General features: G+C 40.3%; 1 protein-coding gene across 3 annotated transcripts; it reads right to left on the bottom strand.

Annotated features, from left to right (window-relative positions):
• Positions 1–1487: 1487 nt before the first annotated feature.
• GTF2B (general transcription factor IIB) lies at positions 1488–24137 on the bottom strand. 3 transcript variants are annotated; one of them, XM_040564829.1, is made up of 7 exons: positions 24120–24137; positions 20153–20259; positions 11115–11248; positions 4818–4964; positions 4552–4681; positions 3520–3801; positions 1488–1966 (listed from the first exon to the last, which is right to left on the bottom strand). In XM_040564829.1, exons 2-7 carry the CDS (start codon positions 20181–20183, stop codon positions 1833–1835), a joined length of 858 nt encoding a protein of 285 aa, XP_040420763.1. In that variant the 5' UTR covers positions 20184–20259; positions 24120–24137; the 3' UTR covers positions 1488–1832. The 3 variants fall into 3 exon arrangements, with proteins under 3 accessions (XP_040420763.1, XP_040420761.1, XP_040420762.1); XM_040564827.1 differs by lacking the exon at positions 24120–24137 and adding an exon at positions 22248–22376; XM_040564828.1 differs by lacking the exon at positions 24120–24137 and adding an exon at positions 21502–21652.
• Positions 24138–25783: the final 1646 nt, after the last annotated feature.

Raw genomic sequence — 25783 nt, 5'->3', positions numbered from 1 at the left:
TTCCTCATTACACCTCTTCAGGCTGCAGTCAGTGCCATCTCCACATCACAGAAGGCACACGAACCGCTTGCACAAGTGCTGGAAGAGGCAGGGCCCAGCCAGGACAGCGTATCCCTGCCTCTATCTGCTATATTCCATTCTGAATTTCAATCCAGACAGCTTCTGCTGTATGTAACAAACTGCACTCACCCCTCACGTGTCAACTGCTTATTCATAATACCTGAAAGCATTTCAAATAAGAGCATTATCATAAACGTAAGGTTTCAGGAAAAGTACACTCACTGTCAGAGGCCTTTCATCTCTGCATTTCCAAGCTCTAACAGCGCGCTTAAGGCAGGACCACGTCCGCTCAAAGCGTCACACCTGCTCCCACAAAGGAGACAGCAGAAGTATCGAAAACCAAGACCAGGAAAGCCCAGGTAACAGGAAAAGCTGCAACCAAGGTTAAGGAAATAGATTACATTAGAACCCTCCGAACAGGAACGCCACCTTACACATCTGCACCACGATCATTTTTCATGACTGCAACCAACCGCCTTGGTGCTGTAAAACAACTGTGCCTCTGTGCTTTAAGAAAAAACGGTGAGCTGCCATGTTTCAGTAGTCTTGCTTGGCAGAACAGGATTTAAACCAAACCACCAGGAAAACACGGGCTGTTGACAATCGGTGCTGTTCGCTTTGGACACAAAGCCCTCCCTCCAGATGGCTTAGGACCAGATGTGAAGCAAGCTGACCCCTCAGCTGTTCATTTTGGAAATTAAAATGAATTTGCACCTGTGAGGCAAAATTAGTTCAGGAACCAGAAGACTCCCAGTTAAGGACATTTGTTGCTTTGCACACAAAAGGAACACTGTCAAGAGGCAGCTAGTTTTCAAAGCTATTACAGTTTGGGAAGGACCGAGTAACTTCTGGCCTTCGCTTCTTAGCATCTGGTGCATCATTTCACAAGAGTTAAGTGCTCAAGTAGAATATAACAGTGCCAAAAGCTTAACCACTGGCCAGCCGGACTGCAAGGCAAAAAGACATGTCAGGACATCGAACAGCAGTATCAGAAATATTTTTGATCTTCCTTTGTACAATACCAAGCACAACAAAGTTGCCAGGAATTCAACCAAAACTAAGCCTGTTTTGTCATTACAAATTCAGAGAAGCAAAGCACCGAGACATCAGTGAAAATCAAGGAGAGGCTGTGCCAGGATGTGACTGATCTTTTCAATACAAGGTTGGAGACCTTCAGCAGCAGTTGTGCAGATATTGAAACTGCTTTTCACCGTTTGCACTCTGGGTTAAAATCTTCCCTACTGCAAATTGTAGCTCACTACAAATATTAAAGCCACTGCAGAGATTTAAAATTGTGAGGAAGGTGAGCCCTGTGACTAAGTCCGTAAGCACGAAGCTAGCTCTGCCATTCCATGGCCTGCATTCCAGTTCTCAGTATGCGAACAGCACGTGCACGTCAACTTGTAGTGATACTCACAAGACGTAAGTGTTTTTGGAAAACAGTTTATTCAGGAATTACAGAATATTTTCAATTTTCCAAAATACATTTTACTAGATCCCTACAAAAGAAATCTAAGTAAGTACAACAATATGAAATTAAGTTTGTTGCAACAGTCATTAAATATTTACTTCCACTAATATATACATACAAAATGCCACACAACGAGCTTGTTTACCCTTGGAATGTGTGCTGTGTTCTGGCAGTATCCTCCAGTTCCACAACATGAAGACTCAATATTAACACTTTGTACATCCTTTATTATAGGCAAAAAAAAATCAAAAGTTTTTCTTTTTTTTTTTGTTAATAGAAATTAAAGGAGCCTTCAGCAATCTCACAGCTGTGGTAGCTTGTCTACTGGGGTATCAAACTTGAAGTCTGCTGGGAAGAGATCGGGAGCCCGAGGATAGATCAGCCTGTACGACTGTCTGATTGTAACATCAGCCACACCAGCAATATCACCAATTTCTAAGACAAAAAGCAGAAAAATGATTAACAGTTTTTATTTTGTTGCCATTTTTATTGAAGAAATCAGCAAACATCATTTACAACTAAGTGCTAGACACTTAGCTTTGTTCCTAACTCTCCCAAAAGCCTGGAAAAAACATTTTAGCCATGGCGACTAATATTTTGCATATAACAAGGTTGCTTTTCTCATATACCAGAATTCAACTTATGTTATCCATCTTGGATTAAAATCAGTTTCAAATTGATACAGGGCCAAGAGACCAAAACTCATTAAAACCAGGCTACTGCAAGATCTACATATACCCAGCAATACTCTTAATAAATCATTGTCAACATCAAGCTCTTCATTTTTGTACATTAATTACATATAAGCAAAAGCAGCGGAAAACTTGGACATAGGCAAGAAGCAGTACCTTCGGCTGAACGTGAAATACATTTACCTTAAAATGCAGGAACAAATACTTCCCAAGTACAGAGCAAACTACTGTTTAACAGGCAAGGAAACACTGAGATGCAAAGGAACTTAAATTGATTCAAGATGTTACAAAGGTTGGAATTTCAAACCTTGAAATGCCTAAAAGCCCCAGCATTGTCCCAGTACTCTGCAGGACTATGAGGCATGTATGTATCAACTGCAGGCAGAAGTATTTTCATTTAACAAAGACTCTTAAGAGAGAATCAAATAGCTCAAGGTGAGCAAGGATGAAGGCACAGTACTGCTTGGGTTCTAGATCACTCCCATGCCCAAGAAACTGCCAACACGATGAAAGTTGCAGGGACAGAACAAGGAGCACTTACTGCAGAACAGAACACCACAACCCGCCAGATAAAGACTCTTACTTACCTAAAATAATCTCTCGAGAATTGCTAAATTTTTAACATCTCTGATCTGAACTGGACAAGACAAAGTGACAGAGCTTCTCTCCATGTGCCACACCAAGTCCTAACAACCAAGGCAGCCATTGCTCCCTTCCCTCCCCACGCGCTGCCCTCACATGGGCCCAGTTCTCTCGCAACCCAGAGGCCGATCACTGCTGTTCTGAAGCTCAGGAACAGGCCTGAACTCTTTACTGGCTTTCTAAGGGCTACCCTACCAGGAGAGGATAATGCTGAGGTGATCTATGGCCAAGCTCTCCCGCAGTCTAGGTGATCTGGGGCTGCCAGAACGATTTGAGACTAGGAGTGTAAGCTAAGGCCACAATACCAGCTACAACTGCCACCATGTTTGCATTTGGAGTATTTTGGAGCAGCAGAATGTACACGTGCCAACGCTAGCATGGGTGAAGTTAAAATTACGTTCATTTGAATGTACTTACTGCTCTGCTGCATTTCAGAATCCAACTCCTAGTGCCAGAAGAACATGAGTTCAGTTTCACTGAGCACAGCTCACCGCTCCATTTTTATTGGGGGGCAGAAGAGACGTCCTGGTTTGGTCTCTGCCACACGCCATTATAACGCCAGCTTACCACTACCTCCAGTGACTTTACCCAAGTTCTAGAGTAACCCTGAATTCTCTTTCAAGCAGTAAGACATTGAATACAGTGAAGTTTTACCTTTTTGTGTCCTTTTCTCTGCAGAAGCTTGTGATGCCATATAAATCGCTGCAGCTGCTACAGAGATAGGGCTTCTCCCAGGAACCAAATCTAATTCCACGGCCTTACGGGCAATGTGTGTGGCTGCCATTTGCACTTGTTTGGGAAGACCCAGATTTGAACAGAATCTTGACATGAAGTCTCCGGTTGTAATCAGGTCAACACTGGTTTCCAGAGCTTTCAAAATGAGTTTAAAACACCGACCTATTTCCTTCTTTGAAATCCTGGACACTGCACATATTTCTAAACAAAGAGAAAAAACAAGCTTCAGCTTGACAGCATTTTCTCCCCCAAAATATGCAGATTTAATTCTCTATGCATTAACACCACAAAGCAGGCCAAGGTGATTATGGACACCACCACCAAACAAGCTTTGCATACGTATGAAACTTCAAAAATCACTTAAGTCAGTGCAAACTTTTCACGAGTTATTATATAAACTTATTATATAATTTATTATATATATATATAATTGTATAAAATATAAATTATATAATTATTATATGTAGTTTGATATTTATTAATTATATTTATCAATTTATTATTTTATATATAGTTATTATATGAAATATAAATTTATATTTCAATAAATACAGGTTGCTTAGTAAGGGAGATTTGATACTCAACGCCAGAGTTGTATCCTCATCAGGAAAAGGATGCACACACTTACTGCAGAGCTGCTGGTTCAAATTCAGTCAGAAAAGTCCCCACTGTCCTCAGATCGAGCAATATCTTAAATTTCACCGACACTCAGAATGACTCTCAGGTGCCAATTTTTAAATGCATTATCACCAAAAATCCCTTGCCTGAGAGCCTTATGAACACAGCAATTTTTTTCTAGACTGCCTCCTTCCTCCCCAGACGCAAAGCAAGGTGGACCATAGCTGAGAACAACCAATTCAGCAAAGTCCAGAAATGAGAAAATTAACTTCCTTCAGTAACAATAGCTAGATACTTCACAACAAAATTGAATCTGTATCACTGAAAGCTTACCTTTAAATGTTCTTGGAACACCCTCTTGCCTACAGGCTATGTAGAGACAAGCAGAAGCAATAGCATCATTACTCCTTCCCTTCAGGCTCTTCTGCTCATACACTTGCTTGAATAAATTATTTGTTCGATCCTTCAAAGCAAGAAGACTAAATTTAATTAACTCTAGGCCATTTAATTAGCAGCAATATCAAAAATTCATGTGCTCATCATATTATGCTAACTAAGTCAATGCCAGAACAATTAAAGAAAGAGAGACATGAACTTACAACTATATTTCTAGGGAGGTTGATTCTGTCTGCCATGTTCGTAATTTCTTTAAAAGCGTTCATCATTGCACGATCAGAGCTACTCATAGTTCTACGATTCTGGTACTTTGAATTCCCAAATTCGTCAAAACTTGCTGCACCTGTGCCCTGAAAAGAAAGATTTTATTGTCAATAAAACATAATCAACTTCCTCCTCATTTCAAGAACGAACAAGTTCCAGCTTTATAAATCTCAATATATGGCATTAGGTTGGAACAACTGCACAAATACACATGACTGAAGTAAATCATACCATCGAGCACTGTGCCAACCATCATGCTCTATACGCTGCACAAGTCTCAAATCATAAATTGATTTCCAAGGACCACCAATTATGCAAGTATTTTTCTTTCCTAACGTAACAATGGCTTAAAATATGAGTAACGCGTAGCCAGTGTACGCATTTCAATACTCCGATCACCAACGCTGAGGTCCAAGATTCAGTTTTATGCAACCCATATGTCACTGGGCTACATCTGCAGCATGGCAGACTGGCAATTGAGAAAAACAAAACTTTATGGCCAGCCGGAGACCACTTGTTACAATGACAACTCAAATATGTTAGTGAAGGCATGAGCCAGGAGAACAACCAAATCAACGACCAATTCAAAACTAATTTGAGACTTTGCCTACAAGCAGTAGCAAGTGTTAGTTGTGGCAAATGTAAAAACCCATATATTCTGCCTTCACAATACAACCAAAGAACCTCTTAAAAGAAAAGCTTCGAGTCTTAGGAGAAGTAAACTCAACCCAGGAGCTTCAAAACAAGGTTCCAACAGGCATTGCCTTGTACCTTATAACTGACAGTGCAAATTCCATACTTCTAAAAGTTCCCAACTTTACCCAACTAAGAGGGTTTAAAATGTTTAAGGTGTTCAATTACTTATCGTGCTGAAATATGCCTTTAACAAATAAAGCCATGTCAGATTAGCAATGGCCGATAACGACAACGTGGCCTGTAAGTTCAGGGGAGCAATCTCTGTTATTATACCACACCCTGGCACCACGTTACTCCCCTGAGCTGCCCAGGCAGAGCCAGAGCACTCATTTCTTCTGTCCCAACCCAAGCTCTCTGGAGCTGCTGCTCTATTTTAAAGCAGTCTCTAATTCTGTCCTCTCTCCTTGGTGTATCTGCACATAATGTACATTCTTTGGCTGACACTAACAACGCTCACTCCTTACCATTCACTTGCACTGTTCCACTTTGCTATACCGAGGACTCCAGCTACTCTCAACGAGCTCAGCAGATCCCTCTGTCATTGAGACCCACATCTCTGGTGCACATGTACTTCCGTACTGCTGTGGAAAGCTAGGGCTCTAGCTAAGAAACCTCTCTCTCAAGTTTCCCTATAGGTTAGCCCCTTGAACAGGCCCCATATGACAGCTGTTAGATCCTGAGACTGTTCTTGGCTTTTTTCCTACTCCTTCAAACATCCTTGCCAACGAAAGAACCACAGAGAAACAATCCTGGCACCAACACAGCAGAGGGAGCTCCGAAGACAATCCTACTTCCCTGACTGGATGAATACCTCCACCTACCCAAAGGTTCCCAGGAAGGTTTAAAGGTAAACAACGAGCACAAAGAGGGCACAACAGCCTTCACGCCTGTTCAGGCCTTTAAAGAGCTTTACAAATACATCTGCAGCACTAGCCCTTTCTTTTAGAACCCATGCCAGAACAACATTCCTTGTCCCAAAACACATCTCTGGTCAAAAGACTCCTTCCTGGTCATTGCTCACGTCCCTGCTGCCTGCAATGTTCCCTGCAACATTCACATGCATCACGGCCTCCTGGCCTAGCGCTATGCAGAAATACTTACCAGAATGGCATTTGCTCAAAATCTTGTGAATAAGGGAGTAATGACCACAGCCAAAGGTCCCCAGTCCCTGTTTATTCAGACCTCACACCAGGTAACCCTTTCCCAGGAAACAGCACTCAGTTCTCGTGCCATGAAGTATGCCCCGTCACCACAAGGATTTTCACCAGTCCACCATACAACACATGAAATATATATACATATATATACATAAAAATATATATTTAATGTTCTCATTAACCTCCCCACTTTTAACTTTCTGGCTGGTCACCTTTTCCTTTGAATGTCTGCTTACACATACCAAACCACCAGTGCAGCCACATCCAAGTACTGTTAGCCAGAGGACTTCACCCTGACTGCATCAACACCTTCCAAAAGCGATCCCCAACGTACGGCTCACAACTATAAAAGGGTTGGAAAATACTCTTCCATTTCAACCGCTTAAGTTAAACCACAGCAATTCTCCCTGCATTTGCTATTTAAATGCATCATCTACTTTCCTTCTGAATCCTTCAATTGAGGGACAATGCTTTGTTGGCTTCAGCTCCTCACAACCATGTTAGGAGTCCCTTCCCCTCCATGGGCAAAACCAGAAGCCATACAGTTTTAACTGAAATCCAATAGGCTTTAAGAATTAGGCATCTTTTGGCTGTGTCCTTTATAAGACATCTACTCATACCTCAGCAAGAAAGGTGTCAATGTCAGGAGGTTCCAACCTTTTGGCTTTCAAACAGAGCCAAAACCTTCATGCGCTCTTTTTCTGTCCTGAAAACAGCCTCAAAGACAGCTAGAGTCAAAAACCAGTTCAGTAAACAGCGGTGATCTCTAGAGACGCTCAATGGAGGTTAGGTTTACAGCGCTGGCATCCAACAGCTTTGCAGCCTAGTATATCTCCTTTCAGAGCAGAAGGGAGAAATATCTCCAGCATCGCCGACTTGAGGCTATCCACAGCACCAAGGAATGCACCCGTATCAGGCAGTCTGCTTGCCCAGTACAACCAGCTCTTTATACAGTCTGGAGGTAACCATGGATCCTTTCTTCTTTCACATTCATCAGCCCTTGGTATCTTGCCACCGCTTATCAATACGGCACTTTGAGATCCAGGCCACGCAGTTGAGATCCAGGCCACGCAGTCTGACAACACCCAGCTTCCTTTCAGAGGCACCTGATCAAAGGATAGGAATTCTATACTAAGAGAATGCATTAGTTTCCTGTTCAGCCAACCTAAATGCTCTTGTAACTGCAGTCGCTACAAAAAGGACTAAATTAACAACAAAGCATGACGAAAGACAACTTCTCCCACAAGATCTGTAGCAAAACTGCAAGTTTTCTTTTTAGACTCAGGAAAAGAGGCTGATGTATGTAAGCTGCTTCCTCAGTTATTTCTCTTGAATTTTGCATGAAGATTTTAGAAATAAGCATGATATCCTGGCAATTGAGTCACAACACCAGACCTTACCACGTCTCCAATTGATCTGCATTGTCATCAAATCAATCGCAGCACACTGCTTCAGAGGCATACAGTTCTGTGTCAATACCCTAAAGATCTGTCTGAAGAATGCCAGCCACTTCCACCACAGCCGGCTATGCTATTCATCCTCCTCTTCACAGACAAATTAATCTTTCTTCCAGCACAGGCTTTTGCTACTTCAGACAGATGGGTCCCGTAAGTACTAAAACCAATTAGGAATTAATCCATTTGTATGGGCAGAACAGCCTCTCTCTTGCTGCTAGCAGACACAGACCACGCTCCCCCAGCAGAAAGGAGTCCCAGAGCAGGACCTCCTGACTCCAAAGAGGAAGGACTGGCAAACCATTCCGAGAAGCAGAACTGACCCCCTTCTTTTACTATCCCAAGTTCCATTGTAACTGGCAAGTGGTTCGGTCTCTGTTTTCCCCTATATCCTCAGAAGTTTGCAATGGATGTGTTTTGATTATTTTCATAGCATATAACAATCTCCTTCACTTCTGGCTTTTCCACAACGCAGGTTTTATTTCTGTTGCTGTTGTTTTGTTCGCTTGTTTTGACGAGTCCATTGCCAACAGCTCTACCCCAAGCAGACAGAAATAACTGTTTCCTGCCCCGTGTGAAAGGCTAAAGGGATTTCAGACACACACATCCGAAGTCCACTCCAAGCCATTCTAGGAATTGTTGTTAACCGAGAAAACAGAACCTCATCCTGCTTCGTTGTCTGGAATTTCTGAAGGCTGTTCTTTCTTCTTTTGGATAGTACTTACCTTCCTCTTGATTACACCAATTTCATTGCTTGACCACTCTACACATCCAGGTCAATTCTCACACCAGACTACTGCTGGCACAGACTCCAGAAGACTGCTTTAAAAATGTGCTACTTGCTTGGTTCAGTTATTTTTGCTGCAAAATTCACTCTTCCTGCACTGACAGAAATCTTCTTCAGCATCTTCTGATAAATTATCCTCTTCCTTCCAAATAATTGATGAAAAAGGCAGCTCCTGATACAAAGTTCGCATCAGTGAGCTGACATTCCAGAGCCCCTGGTTCAGTGGCAACACAAAGACAGGAACTCTTGTCCAGAACATATCCTGGTTTGTCACAGACAATTTCCTGTAGAAAACGTCGCCTCTTCTTTGGTTCCTCTCCTTGTAAATGAAATACCCACAGCAGGACAGACTGTACCCCAAAATTCTCCATGGCGGTTCTAGTGCTTGGACATTTTCACGCATGGTTCTCACAGGCTGTATCACGCCTCTGACAATCCTGCACACCAACTTCACTAAATTGCTCTCTGCTACTGCTAGTTTAGTCACATCTGTCCTGGGGTGTTCTGGTTTAACGACAAAGCTGTTTCATTTATTGAATCTTCATCTCAGATTATTTTTATTTTTCATTGAAAAACAGACTTTCACAGATATTTCTCTAGGTCTTTAATTCTCTCATTGGGGTAACTATCACTGTTATTCTAAATAAGAAAGTAAACCCCAAGAGGGAGGAGGGTTAACAGCTCAAGTCATGGTTCAGCTGGATATGAACGCTATCCAGCAGAAACATCTTTTGTCTTCTCCAACATGCAAGTTCTGAGAAGAGCTGAGGTGATCATCCTACCTGCCGAATCAAACCAAGTTCCCAGAAACAAACCCTGTATTTGTACAGTCCCAAAAATAAGACAACCATGTGAACCTGCAGCAAACTGTCCATTTCTCTGCCTGTTTATAAAGGTGCATTTCTGATCTTTACCATAGCTCACCAAATCTATGACAGAAATCCAAGCCCTGAGGATTATCATCTTTCTGAATCTATTAAGGTACCATTAAAAACTCCAATGACTCCTTTTCCCATTAGGATTCATTGAAAAGAGGACTAATATCATTCATAAAGGTGCTAATGCCCTTTAAGCACCCACCTGACTGCTGCCGGAGTAGTCAATGCATATATTTATTGCACAATTATCTAATTCTTTCTAGGACTGTAGGAAATTCACTCAGTTACTAGAAGATTACCCGAACTTTGCACAGTTTTAAGAAACTAACCGTATTTCTTCGGTAATCATTAAATATTACAGGTTCCCAACTAATGACTGAAGACCATCTCCCTACCATATATGAATATCTACGAAATGGACACTTTCTTAAAAATAAAAGGAAATACTCTACTAAAAACAGGCTATAATTGCATATGCTCATTTCATTAAATTATTGCAAAAGATATCAGATGACATCTGTAAAGATCAGACAGCAAGAAACATTCAAGAAATGCATAACTATGAATTTGCAACTTGCAGTAGGAAATATAACAAAGTACAACAATGAAAGCTTATCTGGGTCACTATTTCATTAGGGGGAGTGTATTTGTGCTATTAATCTTGCTCTCTCTTTCTCATGGGAAACATCAGGATAAGGCTGTATCACAAAACTTCAAGCCAAACATGCATTGAATACTTTCTTCTGCAGCAGTTATGCCATAGAAAATTCTACATTTAGTGCTTTAATATAACATTAACTGAGAGAGAAGGTACAATATGCACGTAGCTCTCCAGGTCTCATCGAATCCAGTTTTTAATCACAGAAAAGGTAGCTTGAGTTGGCAGTACAAGCCATTGAGACCTCAAAACTATGTATCTGTTAATTCACAATTACCTCAAATACACAAAGTATTAGAATGCTAAGTCACAGTATTTGTTGTTTTGTTTGTTGCAATTAAACGTTACAACATCACAACATCAGCTCTTCTATCTATAGCAGCATATCAAGGGGTGGCAACTAACGCCACAGCACTACAAACTCTTCTTGAAGCGTTCAGCCCTTTCCTGCTACCAGCCAGAGACAGCCCCGGTTAAACACCACTGAAATGCAAGAGTACCGTTTAGACAAAACACATTCTCTGAATAGTTTCGGTATGGACATACAAATACATACTTGACATTAAAATGTTCAAGCTTAGTAGAATTTCGTATTTTAAATTTTACCTTGCCAATCATTGTACTCAAGTCACCATCACTCAACAAAGGATTCTGGGTATCCCCAACTCGAGATGGGTCTTTTGTCGCTTTGTCATTGCTGAAAGTTCTCCACTCTGACCCAACGTCTATGACCCGGTCACCTGAGATCACAGAAAACAATAGTTTGCATTAATGTATTTTTTTGAAACATCTCATGAAACATTAAGTTAGGCATCTGAGCCCTCAGTTATAAAAACACAGCCTTTGTCATTTGCAAACAGAACAGTAACTTGCAGGACAATGTACCAAAATGTTTAGGCTTTCCAAGTTAAGTAGAAGGCAATAGAAAAAAAAATATGCAACAGGAGCTGTATAGAAAATTAAATACCTAGAGAGATGCATTCAGAACACCAGGAGTTACAGCCATCCTTAAAGAACACCGTAGGTTATCTTCAATACAAGTAAGAATCAAGACCTTGATTTCCAGCTGCAGCTCATGGTTGCCTACGGACATCCTCAGCACTTACACAAGTGAGTAAGTTATCTTACATTTTCCAAGTGACACAACTGCTTGTGAATTATCAGGCACAATGTCATCAAGCTGTAGCAAATCAGTTCTGTGCGTGAGCTCCATGTCCTTGGTACTCCAAAACGTTACCGTGGGTTAGAAGGTGGCATATACAACATTTTGCAGCTCAATTTTGTTCCTTAAGGGAGTTCTGACCCTGCCCTGCTCCACTTCATTTATGATACTTGACAGAATCAACTGAAAATACATACACACAACCCTTTCTTAAACTCAAACTACCCCTGGATTTGTATCTGGAAGAGTTTAAATACAGATTCAGAGCAAGTAGAAAAACCACTAAAGCCCCAGTCTCTGAACGAACGAAAACTTTCCTTGGTCTCCTCTCAAATTCATCTATATGTTCCCAGCGGCAGCTATTCAGATTGAGAAATACCTCTAATCAACACTCTGATACTGGCAAAAAAATCACAATGATACAAATTTAAAAAAATAATAACAGTCCTGTTCCAGTTCATTCTATCCACAGGTCTGGTAAAACCTGTATCTCAAAGGTGGGGTCTCCAGAGCAATATTACAATACTACAGAATTTTTAGGAACACATGTACAGAAAAGCACTAAAAGAACACTTTTTTTTGGGTTTCACAGTAAAACAGATTACAGCTCTGTGGAAGAGAGGGTATCAGTAGAAACTTCAATGTAATTGTCACCTCTGCTTTGCTAAACCTGAGGGAAAATTCACTACCTTCATCAATGTTTAAGTGTGTCGTGAAGGGAACATTTGCAAGAAATAAATAGTACGGACAGCAAGAAAATTTTCTGGTATGAAGTCCAAATATGAACCCACAAAGGCTGGTTTAACCTACTGAAAACATAAGCTGTCAGACAAAAGCACTCTCCACAAAACAATGATAATATAAGATATGAAGTGGGGAAAAAAATACAAGAGCAATGGACAGAGCGGTGTAACTGCAAAATTACTTGCGGAAAAAGAAATATCTAATCTGAATCTGAGGAACTTTATTCTTAACAAAAGATGATGAGAGGAGTACGTTTGAAATTGAAAGCTGTGACTGAACCGTAAGCAATCACCACAGACTAAAAAGAATAAATTCAGATTAGAAGTGTTCTCAGTGTTTGTCCACCATACCCACAGCTATGCTCCAACTTTATTTGTTTGATGCTCTAACGAAGACCAAGAGAGGTTGTGGAAATACCAAAAGCTAGAAGATCAAGAAGATAGCAAGGGGGCACAGATCCATTCTTTCCACCACGAAGGTCTCTGCCTTGCAAGGTTAAATTAGCAGACCGCATGCTCCTCTGGCTCCCGGACTCTCTGTAAATATTTGATTCAGTAATGCTCCTTCTATGGCCTAGCAGTAACTTTACTTTAAGACAACCCCCCGATACTGTTTACAGCATCTAAAAAAAGCAAAATGTACTTAAAATTCTGGCATGGTATAAATAGAACACTGAGTACAGAGCAATGATGTAATATTTTTTCCACACAAGTGGGAATGACCTAAATGACTCACTCAAGGACCTGCCTCTTGTGAGTTATGAACCATTCCTGCTCTAACATAAAAGTGTTATATCACTGCCTGCTTTGGCAAACGTATTACAAACAGAGGATTGAGACTACTATTTCAGAGTGAGAAAAGATTAAGCAGAAAAAATCGCTGGGTACAAAGCATGTGTGAGGATGAGGTATGCAAATACCTTTACTTTGCCAAGACATCTAATATTGCAGAAGAATGGTTTTCCTGTATATTCTGTGTTTTACTTAAAATATACAGAGATCCTAGCAATTGCATTCCACCTTTCAGAAGGCTTCTATAAAAGTGTGACACAAGCTAGAAATACCAACAAAAATGCAACAAATACGCCAAACGTTTCCACAGATGGAAAACGTATTCAACTACAAGCAACTAATTATCCAATCCCACACACACAAAAAAAGCATGGCATTCACTATTTTTAACTTTTCAAAAAATAAAAATCACTTTGGAACTGTCCTGTTAGTATAGATGCACGTAAGGCCCACCTTTAAGCGACAAAAACAAACCCTTAATATGCTAAAGTCAGTCCTGTAAGAAGTAGTGCAAAACAGTAGTGTTCAGAGAATGAGCTTCACACACTGCTCACTAAGCTGTCATTTCAAGCTCTGAGCTGGATGTCCTGGGTCATACCCTACTGACTGGCTGTCCCAAAGCACCTGGAAAATGGGTCTGGAGTGGCAAGCACCAGAGTAGTAACAAAAGCTCCCAGGAAGCACCACCTAAATTCTGTGCTTTCTCCCATTACTATTATATGGGTTTTGGCAACTGTATCCAGCTATGATTAAGTATGGGAGTGGTTGCATATTCCCTTCACTGCTTCCTTTTGATGCCGTCTTTTTGAAAAGAAAGAAAATTCACTAAATATGGTGATATTAGGCATATCTTTTCTTAATTCTCAACAAAGAGATGAGTTCATCCCTTCCTCCCCTGAAGGGACAAAAACACAGTGCGCAGGACCGAATCCTTGCGGAAACCCATCTCCAGACTAACAGCATGAAGCATCTTTACGAACATGTGGGTTTTTCTTCACTGCCCCATCTCATTTCATTTTGTATGCCATTCTTCCAGTACAGAGCTACTCTTTAAAATTACAGTCTGGTTGACTAACACGTGAACCGTACTGGAAATACACACAGCAACCTTCAGTGACTGGAGTTACCCACCATTGAAAAAATCAGTTAGTAAAACACAGAACTGCTGTTACTCAAAACAGAAGACCTCAGACCAAAGTTACTTTTCTTCCTAACTGCCAAATGCAACAATCAAGTGTGATGGAAGTGCAAGAGTAAACTCAGGCCAGTATCAAAAATGTAAATGTCATTTTGAACAGATTTTAATAATTAGTTTTAAATGTCTACACAAAGTATGTTTACTTCCTCCACCAATAGAAAGTGCTTTATCAAAGGGAAGCATTTTCACTTGACAAGCTCTGAACTCACAATTACATCTTTTCAGAGAAATAATACAAGCTATTTTACTGTCACACTCCACTCATGATACACATCTATTTCATTCTCTATTTGCATTTTATATTATTTGTTATATAAATAAAATAAAGCTGCAATCTGAAGATGTTTAATCAAAACAAGTGGGATGAAAATCAAGCCTCAAATGTTATCCTCTATGTTCAGTCTTGAAGCAGTTCTGAGAAGTACGTCTTAAGTCTTTTTAAGACGACTATAACATTAGCTGTATGTTAGATCACATTACATACATTAACAATTAGTATTTTAATCTTAAATACAGTATTACATTTATTTGCACTTTAAAATACCAAAATACCTACACCATTTGAACAGAATGTTTGTTTCATTCTTACAATTAGTTAAGGAATCTGCTGCCATCTAGTGAACACATATATGGAAACACATTTTACAATGTAAATTTAAGAATATGTAAGAATTAATTTCTGTCAGCTCCTTATTCGGGAAAGTACTGACATGCTGAGACAGAGTACAATGAAAAACTTAGGTGGCAGACTACAAGCCCAGGAGAACTGTGAAGACTTTCAAGAGTGCCAAGAGACCTGTGAAGAGGTTTGTGGAAACTTACTCTGCTTCCAGCAGAAACACAGCTGAAATGGGTTAGACTTAAGACAAACTATTTGAAATGTTTACTGCTAAAGGGTAATGGATGGCTCTTTTGGTAATACAAATTGCCTATGTAAATTAGGCAGCCATGAATACCCATGCATTCGAATACTCAGAATATCTGCAAGTATAAGCATACTTTATAATGAGCTTTCCTGTGGATGCAAAGCAGTTTACTTGCAAGCACAAACTTGCCAAACACTTTTTAGTGCTCTGGACACCAAGTGCAAAAGCAGTAACCAGACGCTAACATAGCATCCATAACTGTTCTTGACTGTTCATTTAACATGTTAAATCTTAAATTAAAATCTTCGTTTTTAAATGTTAACAATACTTACAGAAAGAGGTAACCATAAAAATACACAGAGATATGAAAAAATTGTCACCATTTTGAGGTATAAAGATATTAGAATAGCCATAAGTGCCCTCTACTGGACCCAAGTCAGAAGTACTTAAGTGCCTTCACTTACAGGTTGCTCCAAAAATAATAAATAAATAAATAAAAATAAAAAAAGTTATTTGGTTTATTTTAGAAAAGAAGCATCTATGTACAGATGCAATCAATCTTATCCCTGACAACAGACATCATAAAGTGCTGGCAGAGTAATTGGTCAGGCCAGCAGACAATCATAAAACCCATTTCATCCTACATTGTGAAGAAAAAAATATCTGCGGTAAAGTTAAATCTTATCTATACCACGCAGACTACACCTGAATTTAAGACACACCATTTAGATCTCAAACTCTTCACCAACATTAGCCAACTAATAATGTGTCAATTTTATAACAGCATTACCTCTCTGACCAAAAGCTGTTGAACGTTTTTCCCCAAAGCTCACTAACTAAGCAATCAGGCACACACATGAGATGGAACAAACATCGAATATAGGTCACAACCTGATTCAAACCTTTAACAAGTTGATATGCATCCAAAGACTCCCATCAGGTGAAGACAGGCTTCAACTTGTTTTTTAATTTAAGGTGGTTATCCAGGAAGACTCCATACACAAGCTTGTTCTTCTCTAAGCCATACCCGCCTACTGAAGCAGAAGGAGCAAAGCAGTTCAAGAAAAACTTACACTACTCACAGCTGCAACTCCTGCACGCTTTGACACAGTAGTTTAAGGAAAGTCTTCAAAAGTACTCCTGCCTAGCCGTGAAGCTACGCAGCTGCACAGGCTGCCAGACTTAATCACCCTCTGAAAGCCAGCTCATCACTTCCCTGCAGCAAGTCAAGTCAGCACTTTGTATTCCACTTCTGTTCTGCTTTCTTCCACCCCTTCTGGTGTCAGCTGACTTCCAGCCTTTTTACTGCCTAAAAGGTAGCAAGCAAAATATTTACCTGTCAAGGAAGAGGATTTACTAGTTTACTAGCCTGTGTTCTTGAACAAAAGGCTTCCCCCCCACAAAGTCTACCTGAAGAATGACATAGGGTCGATATTTCTAAATTAACACAGAGCTATTCATTCCTTCAAAGCCTAAGAACTGTGTTCATGAGCTGTCGAGCCAGCACATTAACAATTACTGTACCACATATCCCAGAATGATTTGGTAATTTTAATGAAACAAGACACACAATAGCAAATAATCTAGGACACACACTTGTCACAATTCAGATTTATGTCAATCCAGAATATAAAAACAACACAGATAATTGCAATTTAATCTCTGATTGATTTTCATGCAAAAAGCATCTAACGGGGGAAGTTAGCAAGTTCAAAACAGTTACCAGGGAAAGACAGAACACATGCTATGGCAGAAAAAGGCTGCAGTAAGAAGGGAGATAAAAGTTTTTCATAGACTGAAGCTATATTTTAAAGCCATGATAAAACAACCATCAGCTTCAGTTAAAATGTTCTCAAAAGATTTGATTACTTTAACACTGCACAGTGAAGCAGCACGGTTTATTTAGAACAAGTGAAAATTACTGTGCAAAGAAAAAGCACCATACTAGATCTAACTTAAATTTTCACTCTCGTTAAGACACTAAGACCACCTAATGAGTACAAAACATCATCAGGTAAAAATCTCTGTCAAAAATCCCTTCAAAAGGCAGCATTTCCAATATACAGCTCTAAGGCATGGGGTTCAACTGTTGGGGAAAGAAAAAAAAAAAAGAAAAAGAAAGATCAGCTCCTACTTCTCCTAGGCTCCTTTCCCCCAACCTTTTCCTGTTGCTTCACTCCTCCCTTTCACCTACATACCCCATAAATGCAACCTCAACCATAACACTAGTAGCACTGATTTCACCTCATACTCCCAGAAAACATAGTTTTCAAACTTTGGAATCAATGTACCTGCTATTTTAACCACTGACACACTATTTTAAATAATAACAACAATCCGACTTTTTCCTCAGCTATATGAAATTTTAGTATCTTGCCACAGCAAGCGAGAAAAACATCAAGTGGAAACACGCTTAGTTTAGTCAAAGATTCTTTGACCTCATTTTCAGCCAAACTGTACTAAAAATCAGTCAAGTCACATACTACATGCTTTATGGCAGTAGAACAAGTACACCTTCAGTATGTACCCTTCTGCCATACCAGTTACACTGGCAGCACTCCCCAGACACCAAAACCAGAGTATTTTTAAGTGAAACTGAACATTTCTTTGAACACAGAGTGTATCAAATCTTTCCCTTTAACCTTTCTAACGGATCCCCTCCAGCGATCTCCCCAGCTTTGAACCCACCTCCATCCAAACATACGAGGCAGACCTAACTCCCATCAGCTACACATCCTGACCACAAGTCTGAAGAAATCAGAACACAAATACATGACTTCACTGTGTAGGAACAGGAAGCGAAATCACAACTCTCTTAAGGGGAACCTGCAACAAATATATAGAAGTTTTACCATTCTGAAACAAAATTTTGTCTTCACTTCACACATCCTAGAAAACATCCCTATGCCATGAACCTCAAGAAAAACAGGCATCAACAATAGGATCTGTTTTTCTCCTCCACTGAATTTCCTAACAAACCAAAAGAAGAAATGTGCAATGTTCACGCCTCTGTTTGGTCATACACTCTTCAATTATTTACCTTTATCTTATTAGTTTTCCAAACTAGCTGCTAGATACACCAGCTCATGAATTGGACATATGCAGGAAGACTCAATTACTCCAGAGCAATCAGCACAACAAAAGTACATGTTAAAACATTTTACTGATAAATCTATAGAAAGACCTGCTTAAAAAAACTCCACGCTTAAAGAAAAAACACGTTTTTACCCTACCAGTAACGTTAGCGCTAAAGACAACTGAGTTCAGTTTAAACACATTTTGGAAATTCAACTTCGTGAAAGCCTAGTCTAAGGATTTTGCTCAAAAAATACTGAGCATTTCAACTAAGAAAAGCTGCAAAGCTACTGAATCAGAAGAGACCCAAGAGTAAATCTCTAAAGCGAAAAAACCTTGTGACTAGGTAACAAGAAAATACATGAAAGCAATGTTTCTCATAAATTTCAAAGTTCCTGAAAAAGAAATGTAACAACAGGCAAGCAGAACTTTTCCCTCTTCTTCTGAAGCAAGTATTATCTTATAAGTTATGAACTGATCAAGATGGACTTCTAAACTTCGGTTCAACTTCCAGAGCAGCTGTGCCAAGAGCTGAACACAGACCAAGTTATTGTAAACAACAGCATAGGAACTCGATACCATGTTTTAACAGGAAACATTGCTGTGGATATTTGCATTTTCTAACAGCAGATTTATCATGGTTCATACATTTTCATCAGAATTTATGCAATCTAAACTAGCCCTTCTTTAATACTGCAAGTAACAGTGGGGTTTTTTCAGCCTTTTATATGGGTTCATCATTTTAAATAAAACTGGTACCAAAGTTAAAATATTTTAACAACTAGTTTAGTAAAATATACGGAAGTTTGTTTTCTGCATTAACAAAAATACAAAGTCACCTGGCTAAATTAGTGCTGTATTTGTTGCAACTTATTAGGCCTTTAGCTTCATGCTAGAAGCTGTACAAGAACTTAATTCGTTGCAAGAGTAGAACCAGTATAAAATCATTAGAGCCTAGGAGAAAGGATTATGATGCTATCAGAAAACTTTAGTACTACTGAATTGATTGAACATTAATTATTGAACACACACCCTCAAAAACAGAGTATTTTCTGTTGGTCACCGCATGTCTAAAAAAAAACTAATAGACATAAATGAGGTTTAAAGAATGAACATAATACAAGCAAAAACATCTTTCCCACGAAGAGAGATGCATAAAAATGAATATACAACATATTTTATGACAAAATTTTCTCTGTCATTTAAATAAAGACAATGCCTAAAAAGCCTTTCATTTTAAATATGCATTACACTTATAAATACAATTTAGCCTGTTAAAGTTGCTGCCACATAAACTAAGTAAAAGAGATCAGCAAAATTCCAGAGAAAAACTGGGTATTTACTTTGGATAGTGTTAAAACTTCGGAAAAACAAGCAAGGATATAAAGAATCATCCTTCAGGGTAGAAGATAACCTAGAAACAGATTTTTTTATTTTATAAGCAAGGTATTTGACTAAGAGCTTTGATTACAGTTCTTTTACTTTCCTGCTATCTGAAATAGCAGTCGTGATTAAAGACCAAATACTGGACTAGACAGCACAATATTCTAGCTCAATATTGCAAAATACTTTAAGTTTTCAATCTTTAAAGCAAGTGGTTTTTTTTCTCCATAATGCAAGTTACCAGAAGATGGGCTACTCAAAACAGTCAACTTTTAGTCAACGGAACATCATAAAAGGAAACATTTAGGTATCAAGATAAAAAGCTTTTAATACTGAAATTATACACCATTCTTGTAGAAAAAAACAGAACTATGTGCAAAATTTAAGTTACGTGGTAAGTCACAAAAACATGAATAGCTACTTACCTACTACTAGCCCACACTCAGAACAAATCATATCACCAGCTCTGTAATCCTCTACCAAAATGGAGTCCGGATGGTTTGGACAAGTAACTCGTGGAAGCACATCCAAACTAAGAAAAAAAAAAATGTTAATTCTTAATCATGTTTAATCAAGGAGGTTGCATATCCAAAGTATGAGTTCCTAGCCAAAAAAGAATTATTTAGTAATACTGGATTTACTGTGTTTTGAATGATAGCATATTAACCCAAACACCTGAACTTCACCTTCTATTCAAAGGCTGTAGCACTACATTTGACAATCAAGACTTCAGGTCATCTTAAATCCCAGAATTTTTGCAATGAAACTCATATCAGAAACATAAAATGCCTCCAGTTAGAACATCAAAAACCTAAAATACAGACATGATTAAGCATAGTCTAACTCAGTCTACCACTAAATGAAGGTCCCCAGGAAGTCAGTGGTGATTGCTTCACTCTAAATGAGTGTTCCTACTCATTCTTATCAGACCAATATTATTTATCAGGCCCTCTAATCAGCAAGTAATGCACATACATAACTTTTTTTTTTTTAAGAAAAAAAAGAATACATGATTCTGCCCTTGTTTTTTCAAATATTTGAAGAAAACCACCCATTTTAAAGAAGACTAAAACTAGATTGTGCAAATTAAGCAAACCATTACTTGTTAGATCTTAATGGAAAAATCATCAGCTCACGAAAGGGACTGCATGAAAACAAATTCTGAGAACAGGGAACTGCTTCTCGCACACCCATGCACATTCAAGAGCTACAGCAGATATAAAAGTCTTCCCATAAAACATTAGCATTATTTAACACATGTATAAACACAACAATTTTAGTTACTGGCTAGAGCAATGACCAATTGTTTCTAGTCAAATGTTTTAACAGTAAATGGCTCGTTCAAACTAATAGTGACTCCTCAGTAATTCCATTAGAATTGTTTCCTTTAAAAACTAGAATCATCTCCGCTTTCAGGTATAATCGTTTACAATTACGTTCAACAAAGCCATTCTGCTTAAGCTGGAAACACGGGATACAGATTGATCACAAAAAGTTTTCTCACAGGTAGTTGCCAACTGAAATGTGATTATGTCATAAAATGTTTACTCATCCTTTAAATTGTAGAAAATATCTTATTAAAAAGTTAGATTAATCTGAGTTTCCCCCCTTCCCACTAGCTCGTTACTTCAGCATAATCTTTATACAGCCCCATCTCCGTTTTCATGTTTTAGATATTTTTGACGTGTCAAAAAGAGAAAAACAACACTAACATTTTAACCCGATGGCTCTTCAGCCAAAATTGAAAATCGACAGCAGCGTTAATATTAAAAACCTGCAGAAAGAACGTGTTCGTGCAGGCCGTTCCGATGTAAATTCCGCTCGAAGCAGCACCCCAAACCTGCCCCAACCACCTCGCTGCTCCTCTCCCAGCCGGCAGGTTCAGAGACAAAGCTGTTGACAAAGCGCCGTGCCCAGCACCTGGCGCTCGGCGTTATGCAAAATACCAGCGACGCGCTAAGTGGGAGAAGAAAACCTAGGAAGCTCCAGCGAGCACGAAGAGCGTTGCGCTGAGGCTTCACCTTCACAAACTACTGCCAAAAAAGGGTTTTCCTGTGCAAGCGATAACTAGGGTATCTGCAGACACAGGGGCGCGGGGCCGGGGGCCGAGGAGCCGCTCAGCACGGGGCCCCCGCACCGCGCCGAGGGCGGCAGGGAGCGCCCGCCGCCTCCGGGGCCGGCTCCCGGCGAGACGCGGCCTGGCCCCGCTCCTGGCCCTGGAGGGCACCGGTGGGCCCGCCGGGAGTCCGGCACCGGGCGAGGCCTGGGCCCGGCCACCGGGAGCCCCTGGCAGGGCACCGCTCCCCGCCTCCGGCACCCCTCCGGCCCGTTCCGCAGGGTCAAGGCCGCGGAGGCCCTGCCGGCCGCGGGAGGGGCAGGGCCGGGGCCGGCACGGCGGCTCCTCAGCTCAGCGGGGGCGTTGCGGCCATTTTGTGCCGCGGGGCGCGGAGCCATGGCGGAGCACCCCCCCCCTCCCCCCAGCGCCCCTTCCGCGCGGCTCCCCCCGCCCCGCCCGCTCACCGGCTGGTGGACGCCATGTCGCCCTCCCGGCCGCAACGGCTGCGTGGAGTCGGGCGGCCGCGCAGCGCTGCCCCTTATATAGCGCCGCCGGGGGCGGGGCCAGGCAGCTCGCTACGGGCCGCGCCAGGGCACACACCGCGCCGGGGGGGCTCGGTGACGGGGCCTCGGTGGCACTGAGGTAGCCGGGGTGGGCCCGGGGGTTACCGCAGGGGACACGGCTGCACCGTGCGCTGCGACAGCAGCTAGGGCCCGGGCAGCGCCTTTCCTCATCGATACGTAAAAATAGAAGCGAATAGGGCAGGAAGGTGCAGGGCTTTTGAAAATGCTGTAACCGGGTTAGCACGGCCAGCTCCAGCGCTGCCCCTCTCCCGTCAGACACAGGGGCCTGCTTGCACCGCTGAGGAGTTTGTCTTCACACTGTTACAAGAATATTTTCCCCTTTGCTAGCTCCAAGAGGGAAATACAGCAAGGCTGAAAAGTCCTGTGAATCCTACTATGCCCTATTCACCTTCATGCAACTTCTGAGCGCCCTTCTGCTTAGGGCTGCTTTCTTCATTTGCCATAAAATCCTGGGATAAAGGAGTCAGGGGAAGAACATTCACTTAGCCCTAAAAAGAGCTTTATTTTGCTTACCAACATATATTTCACTGATAGAATCAAAGGGGTAGAAATTATAGAAGTGCAATAAAATTGCATATTTTTTTTATTCTTGATGGGAGAGGCAAATAGTTCCTGAAGGCTGTGTTCAAAATTAACTTAAATATCTTACTAAATTAAAGACCTGATACAACTCTGAAATCAGTTTAATGCAGAGGAAGAAGAGACCCTAATCAGCAACTGCACCCAAACAAACACTTCCAGTTTTAAAACAAAAACCGGACAGCATGTTTTTCTTTTGAAGAATGCTCGTATGCCAGACTGCATTGTAGCGTGCACAGACCGAGTCTAGTTTTAACTTGCCAGCAGCCTCCTTTTACTTCAGATAAATAAACAAAAGCTTTAGGAGAAAGAAAAAAAAGCTGAACTAATGGAAGACGCAGACATTAGACGAATTTAAAGTTTACTTTTTCCCATTTGCAATGCCCCTTTTCACAAATACTCGATAAAACCAAAAGATGAAATAGTACTCAAAGCGTTTGTTTTGTTTCCACCCTGTCTCCCCCAATGAATACAACTTCCTATATTACATTTCCCTATAACTTCCAAAATCTGTGTGTAGCTGTCTGCAACAATGTGCCACATCAGCACTGTCAGTCCCATCAAGCTTTCAAGGTTTGTCCTGGCTTCTCTGTTCTTTGATAAAGGTCTTCTGCTGATAACCACTGATAACAGCAGGTCCCTCCTGACCCAATTCTCATTAACAAGAATTGAAAGAGTTTAAATTCCAGTACAGAAAGACAATCATTTTTAGAACTGTTGCAAAAAAAAATACAATAGATCATATCTCAGCACTTCTTTATTTCCTGTCTGCAGCAATTTTTCAAGTGCTTTGTCCCCAGGCAGCCAAAAAAAGTGGTTGATGTGGCAGATCAGAACAGCACTATTCACAGTCTCAACAACAGACTGTTTTCATAGCTTATGGAAAGTTCACCTTGCTATCCCCCGCTGTTTCTGTTGTTTCTCATCACTGTAGTCACAACAATAATCCTATTTTCAAACCATTCTACTTCACTGGTCATTCTGGAGTTTCTTAAAATTTCATCCAAAGTTATCTCATGGCGGCTACCGTCAGTGATGAAAACAATTAAATTGCAATTCTTACATTACTAACAACACCAGCATCATTCCAACAAGAACGCAACGGGATATTCAGCTGCCTCTTTGTGAGCACAATGAATAGTACATTAATGAAAATAAGTCATCAGATCTTACTTGTTTGTCTAAAGGTCCTTTGAAATTGGTTTGTTGATTTATCCAATGTTCATTTTGTTAAAATAGCAGATGTCAGTCAAATGTCTCAAAGGAGCAAACGAAGGAAACAATAGACAGCCAGAGCAGCTGAATTATGCTTGGTTAATTAATTCATCTCTGTACTCTATCTTACATGTTCAGACCTTTAATGAAACAAAAAGATTAGCACATTAACAGCACCTGGACAACACGGGGCGGGGGGGGGAATAAAACTAACTGAAGTCTAATACAATGGGTCCCATAGCGTAAGAAAGACTCTAGACCTATACGAAACGCAGAGGTATCTTCAAACATCAGCCACCTGTGTCCCCCCACTCAGATTTGGTGTTTTAGCATGAGTTATTAGCATACCAATGAAGTGTTTGAAACACAGGAAAATGTAGCAGTAGAAAAACAATTATTTCGCTGTACTTTTCTTAATTTCCTCTTGAGCCCTGCATATCATTTTCTTTCATGCATATTCTAGACTGATTTTACACGATATCCCATTTGCCAATGAGAGTAATATAAGCAGAGATATTAACAGTCATGTGTTGTATCAAGTATTTTGGAAGCAGAGGGGCTTTTGTTTAAAGGGCAATGAAAACACGGTGAAGAGGTGACTGGAAGAACCCTTCGTACCCTTCTACTTTTGTGAGGATACATAACCTAGTTTATATGGGTGCTCACACGCTAACAACCAGCTCCCTCTGGGAAACCTTAGACAGCACAAACAGGGTTTTAAAAATACTTACAAAATTGTGTTCTGTAGCTGCTATATTTAAGACAAGCATGACGACGAAAATAACATTACTGCCATAAGATTTAATTGCATTGCAAAGCACTGCTTTCATAGACAAGAAAACAAAATTCAAATATTTATTATTTCGTATCAAATGAGAGGCTAATCAGCTGGGAAGTTTTGATTCACATGATCATAACTGAAAACATTTCATAGAAGACCTATGTTTTAAATTTGTATTTATGCTAGCAAAGATTTATTTAATGAGTATTCAGTTTTCAATTAAAATGGCAAAGAAAATGTAAGGTGGACTACCAAATTATCATGCAGCTCAAGAGACTTGGGCTACCCTCTCAGTTCTTGCAACACCACAACTCTCTAGTGCAACTTATACAAATGGATTTTAAAGGCCTGGTAAAATAGTGTAAATTTCACAGAAATACGGTATCTTGAAACAACATATTCCTCCTGGAATTTCCATATGAAATTCATGCTGAAATTTCATTTAAGTCATTTTAATTACTAAATTGATTTTTCTACACAAAGACTACAAGTCCCCTTGAAAGTATCAGGTAACAATTTTCTGGTGAGATTTGGGGAATGGCAGTGCAAGACAAATGAAAAGACTACAGAACTCCCAGCTCCTGGCCTCAGAAAGCCCAAAAACTCCCAACAAAGCAGCCTAGCAGCTGTTCTCACAGCCCAGTTTCCATCCTTTATTTTTAGGCCTTGCCATAGTCACAGACTGATGGAATTCAGCTAGATTCCAGCTCTGTGACCACAGAATAGCTGCAAAACCAGCTATTGAATTTGTTCAGACTTTCTACCATAAGGCCTGTGGGAACAATGTAAAATAACGTGAAGAACATCAACACAGACATAAAAGGTTACCTACCTGGATTGC

Source organism: Cygnus olor, chromosome 8 (assembly GCF_009769625.2).
Source record: "Cygnus olor isolate bCygOlo1 chromosome 8, bCygOlo1.pri.v2, whole genome shotgun sequence".
NCBI lineage: Eukaryota > Metazoa > Chordata > Aves > Anseriformes > Anatidae > Cygnus > Cygnus olor.
The sequence above is the reverse complement of the archived record's forward strand: the minus strand, read 5'-3'. Positions and strand labels throughout refer to the sequence as shown.

What these genes read in the sequence shown, in the direction of transcription:
- GTF2B (XM_040564827.1), bottom strand. An exon ending in TGAGTGTGGGCTAGTAGTAG is followed by an intron (nt 11,249 to 20,152) that starts GTAAGTAGCTAT and finishes CTGTGATCTCAG; the next exon opens with GTGACCGGGTCATAGACGTT. An exon ending in TGTTCCAAGAACATTTAAAG is followed by an intron (nt 3,802 to 4,551) that starts GTAAGCTTTCAG and finishes CTCTTTGTTTAG; the next exon opens with AAATATGTGCAGTGTCCAGG.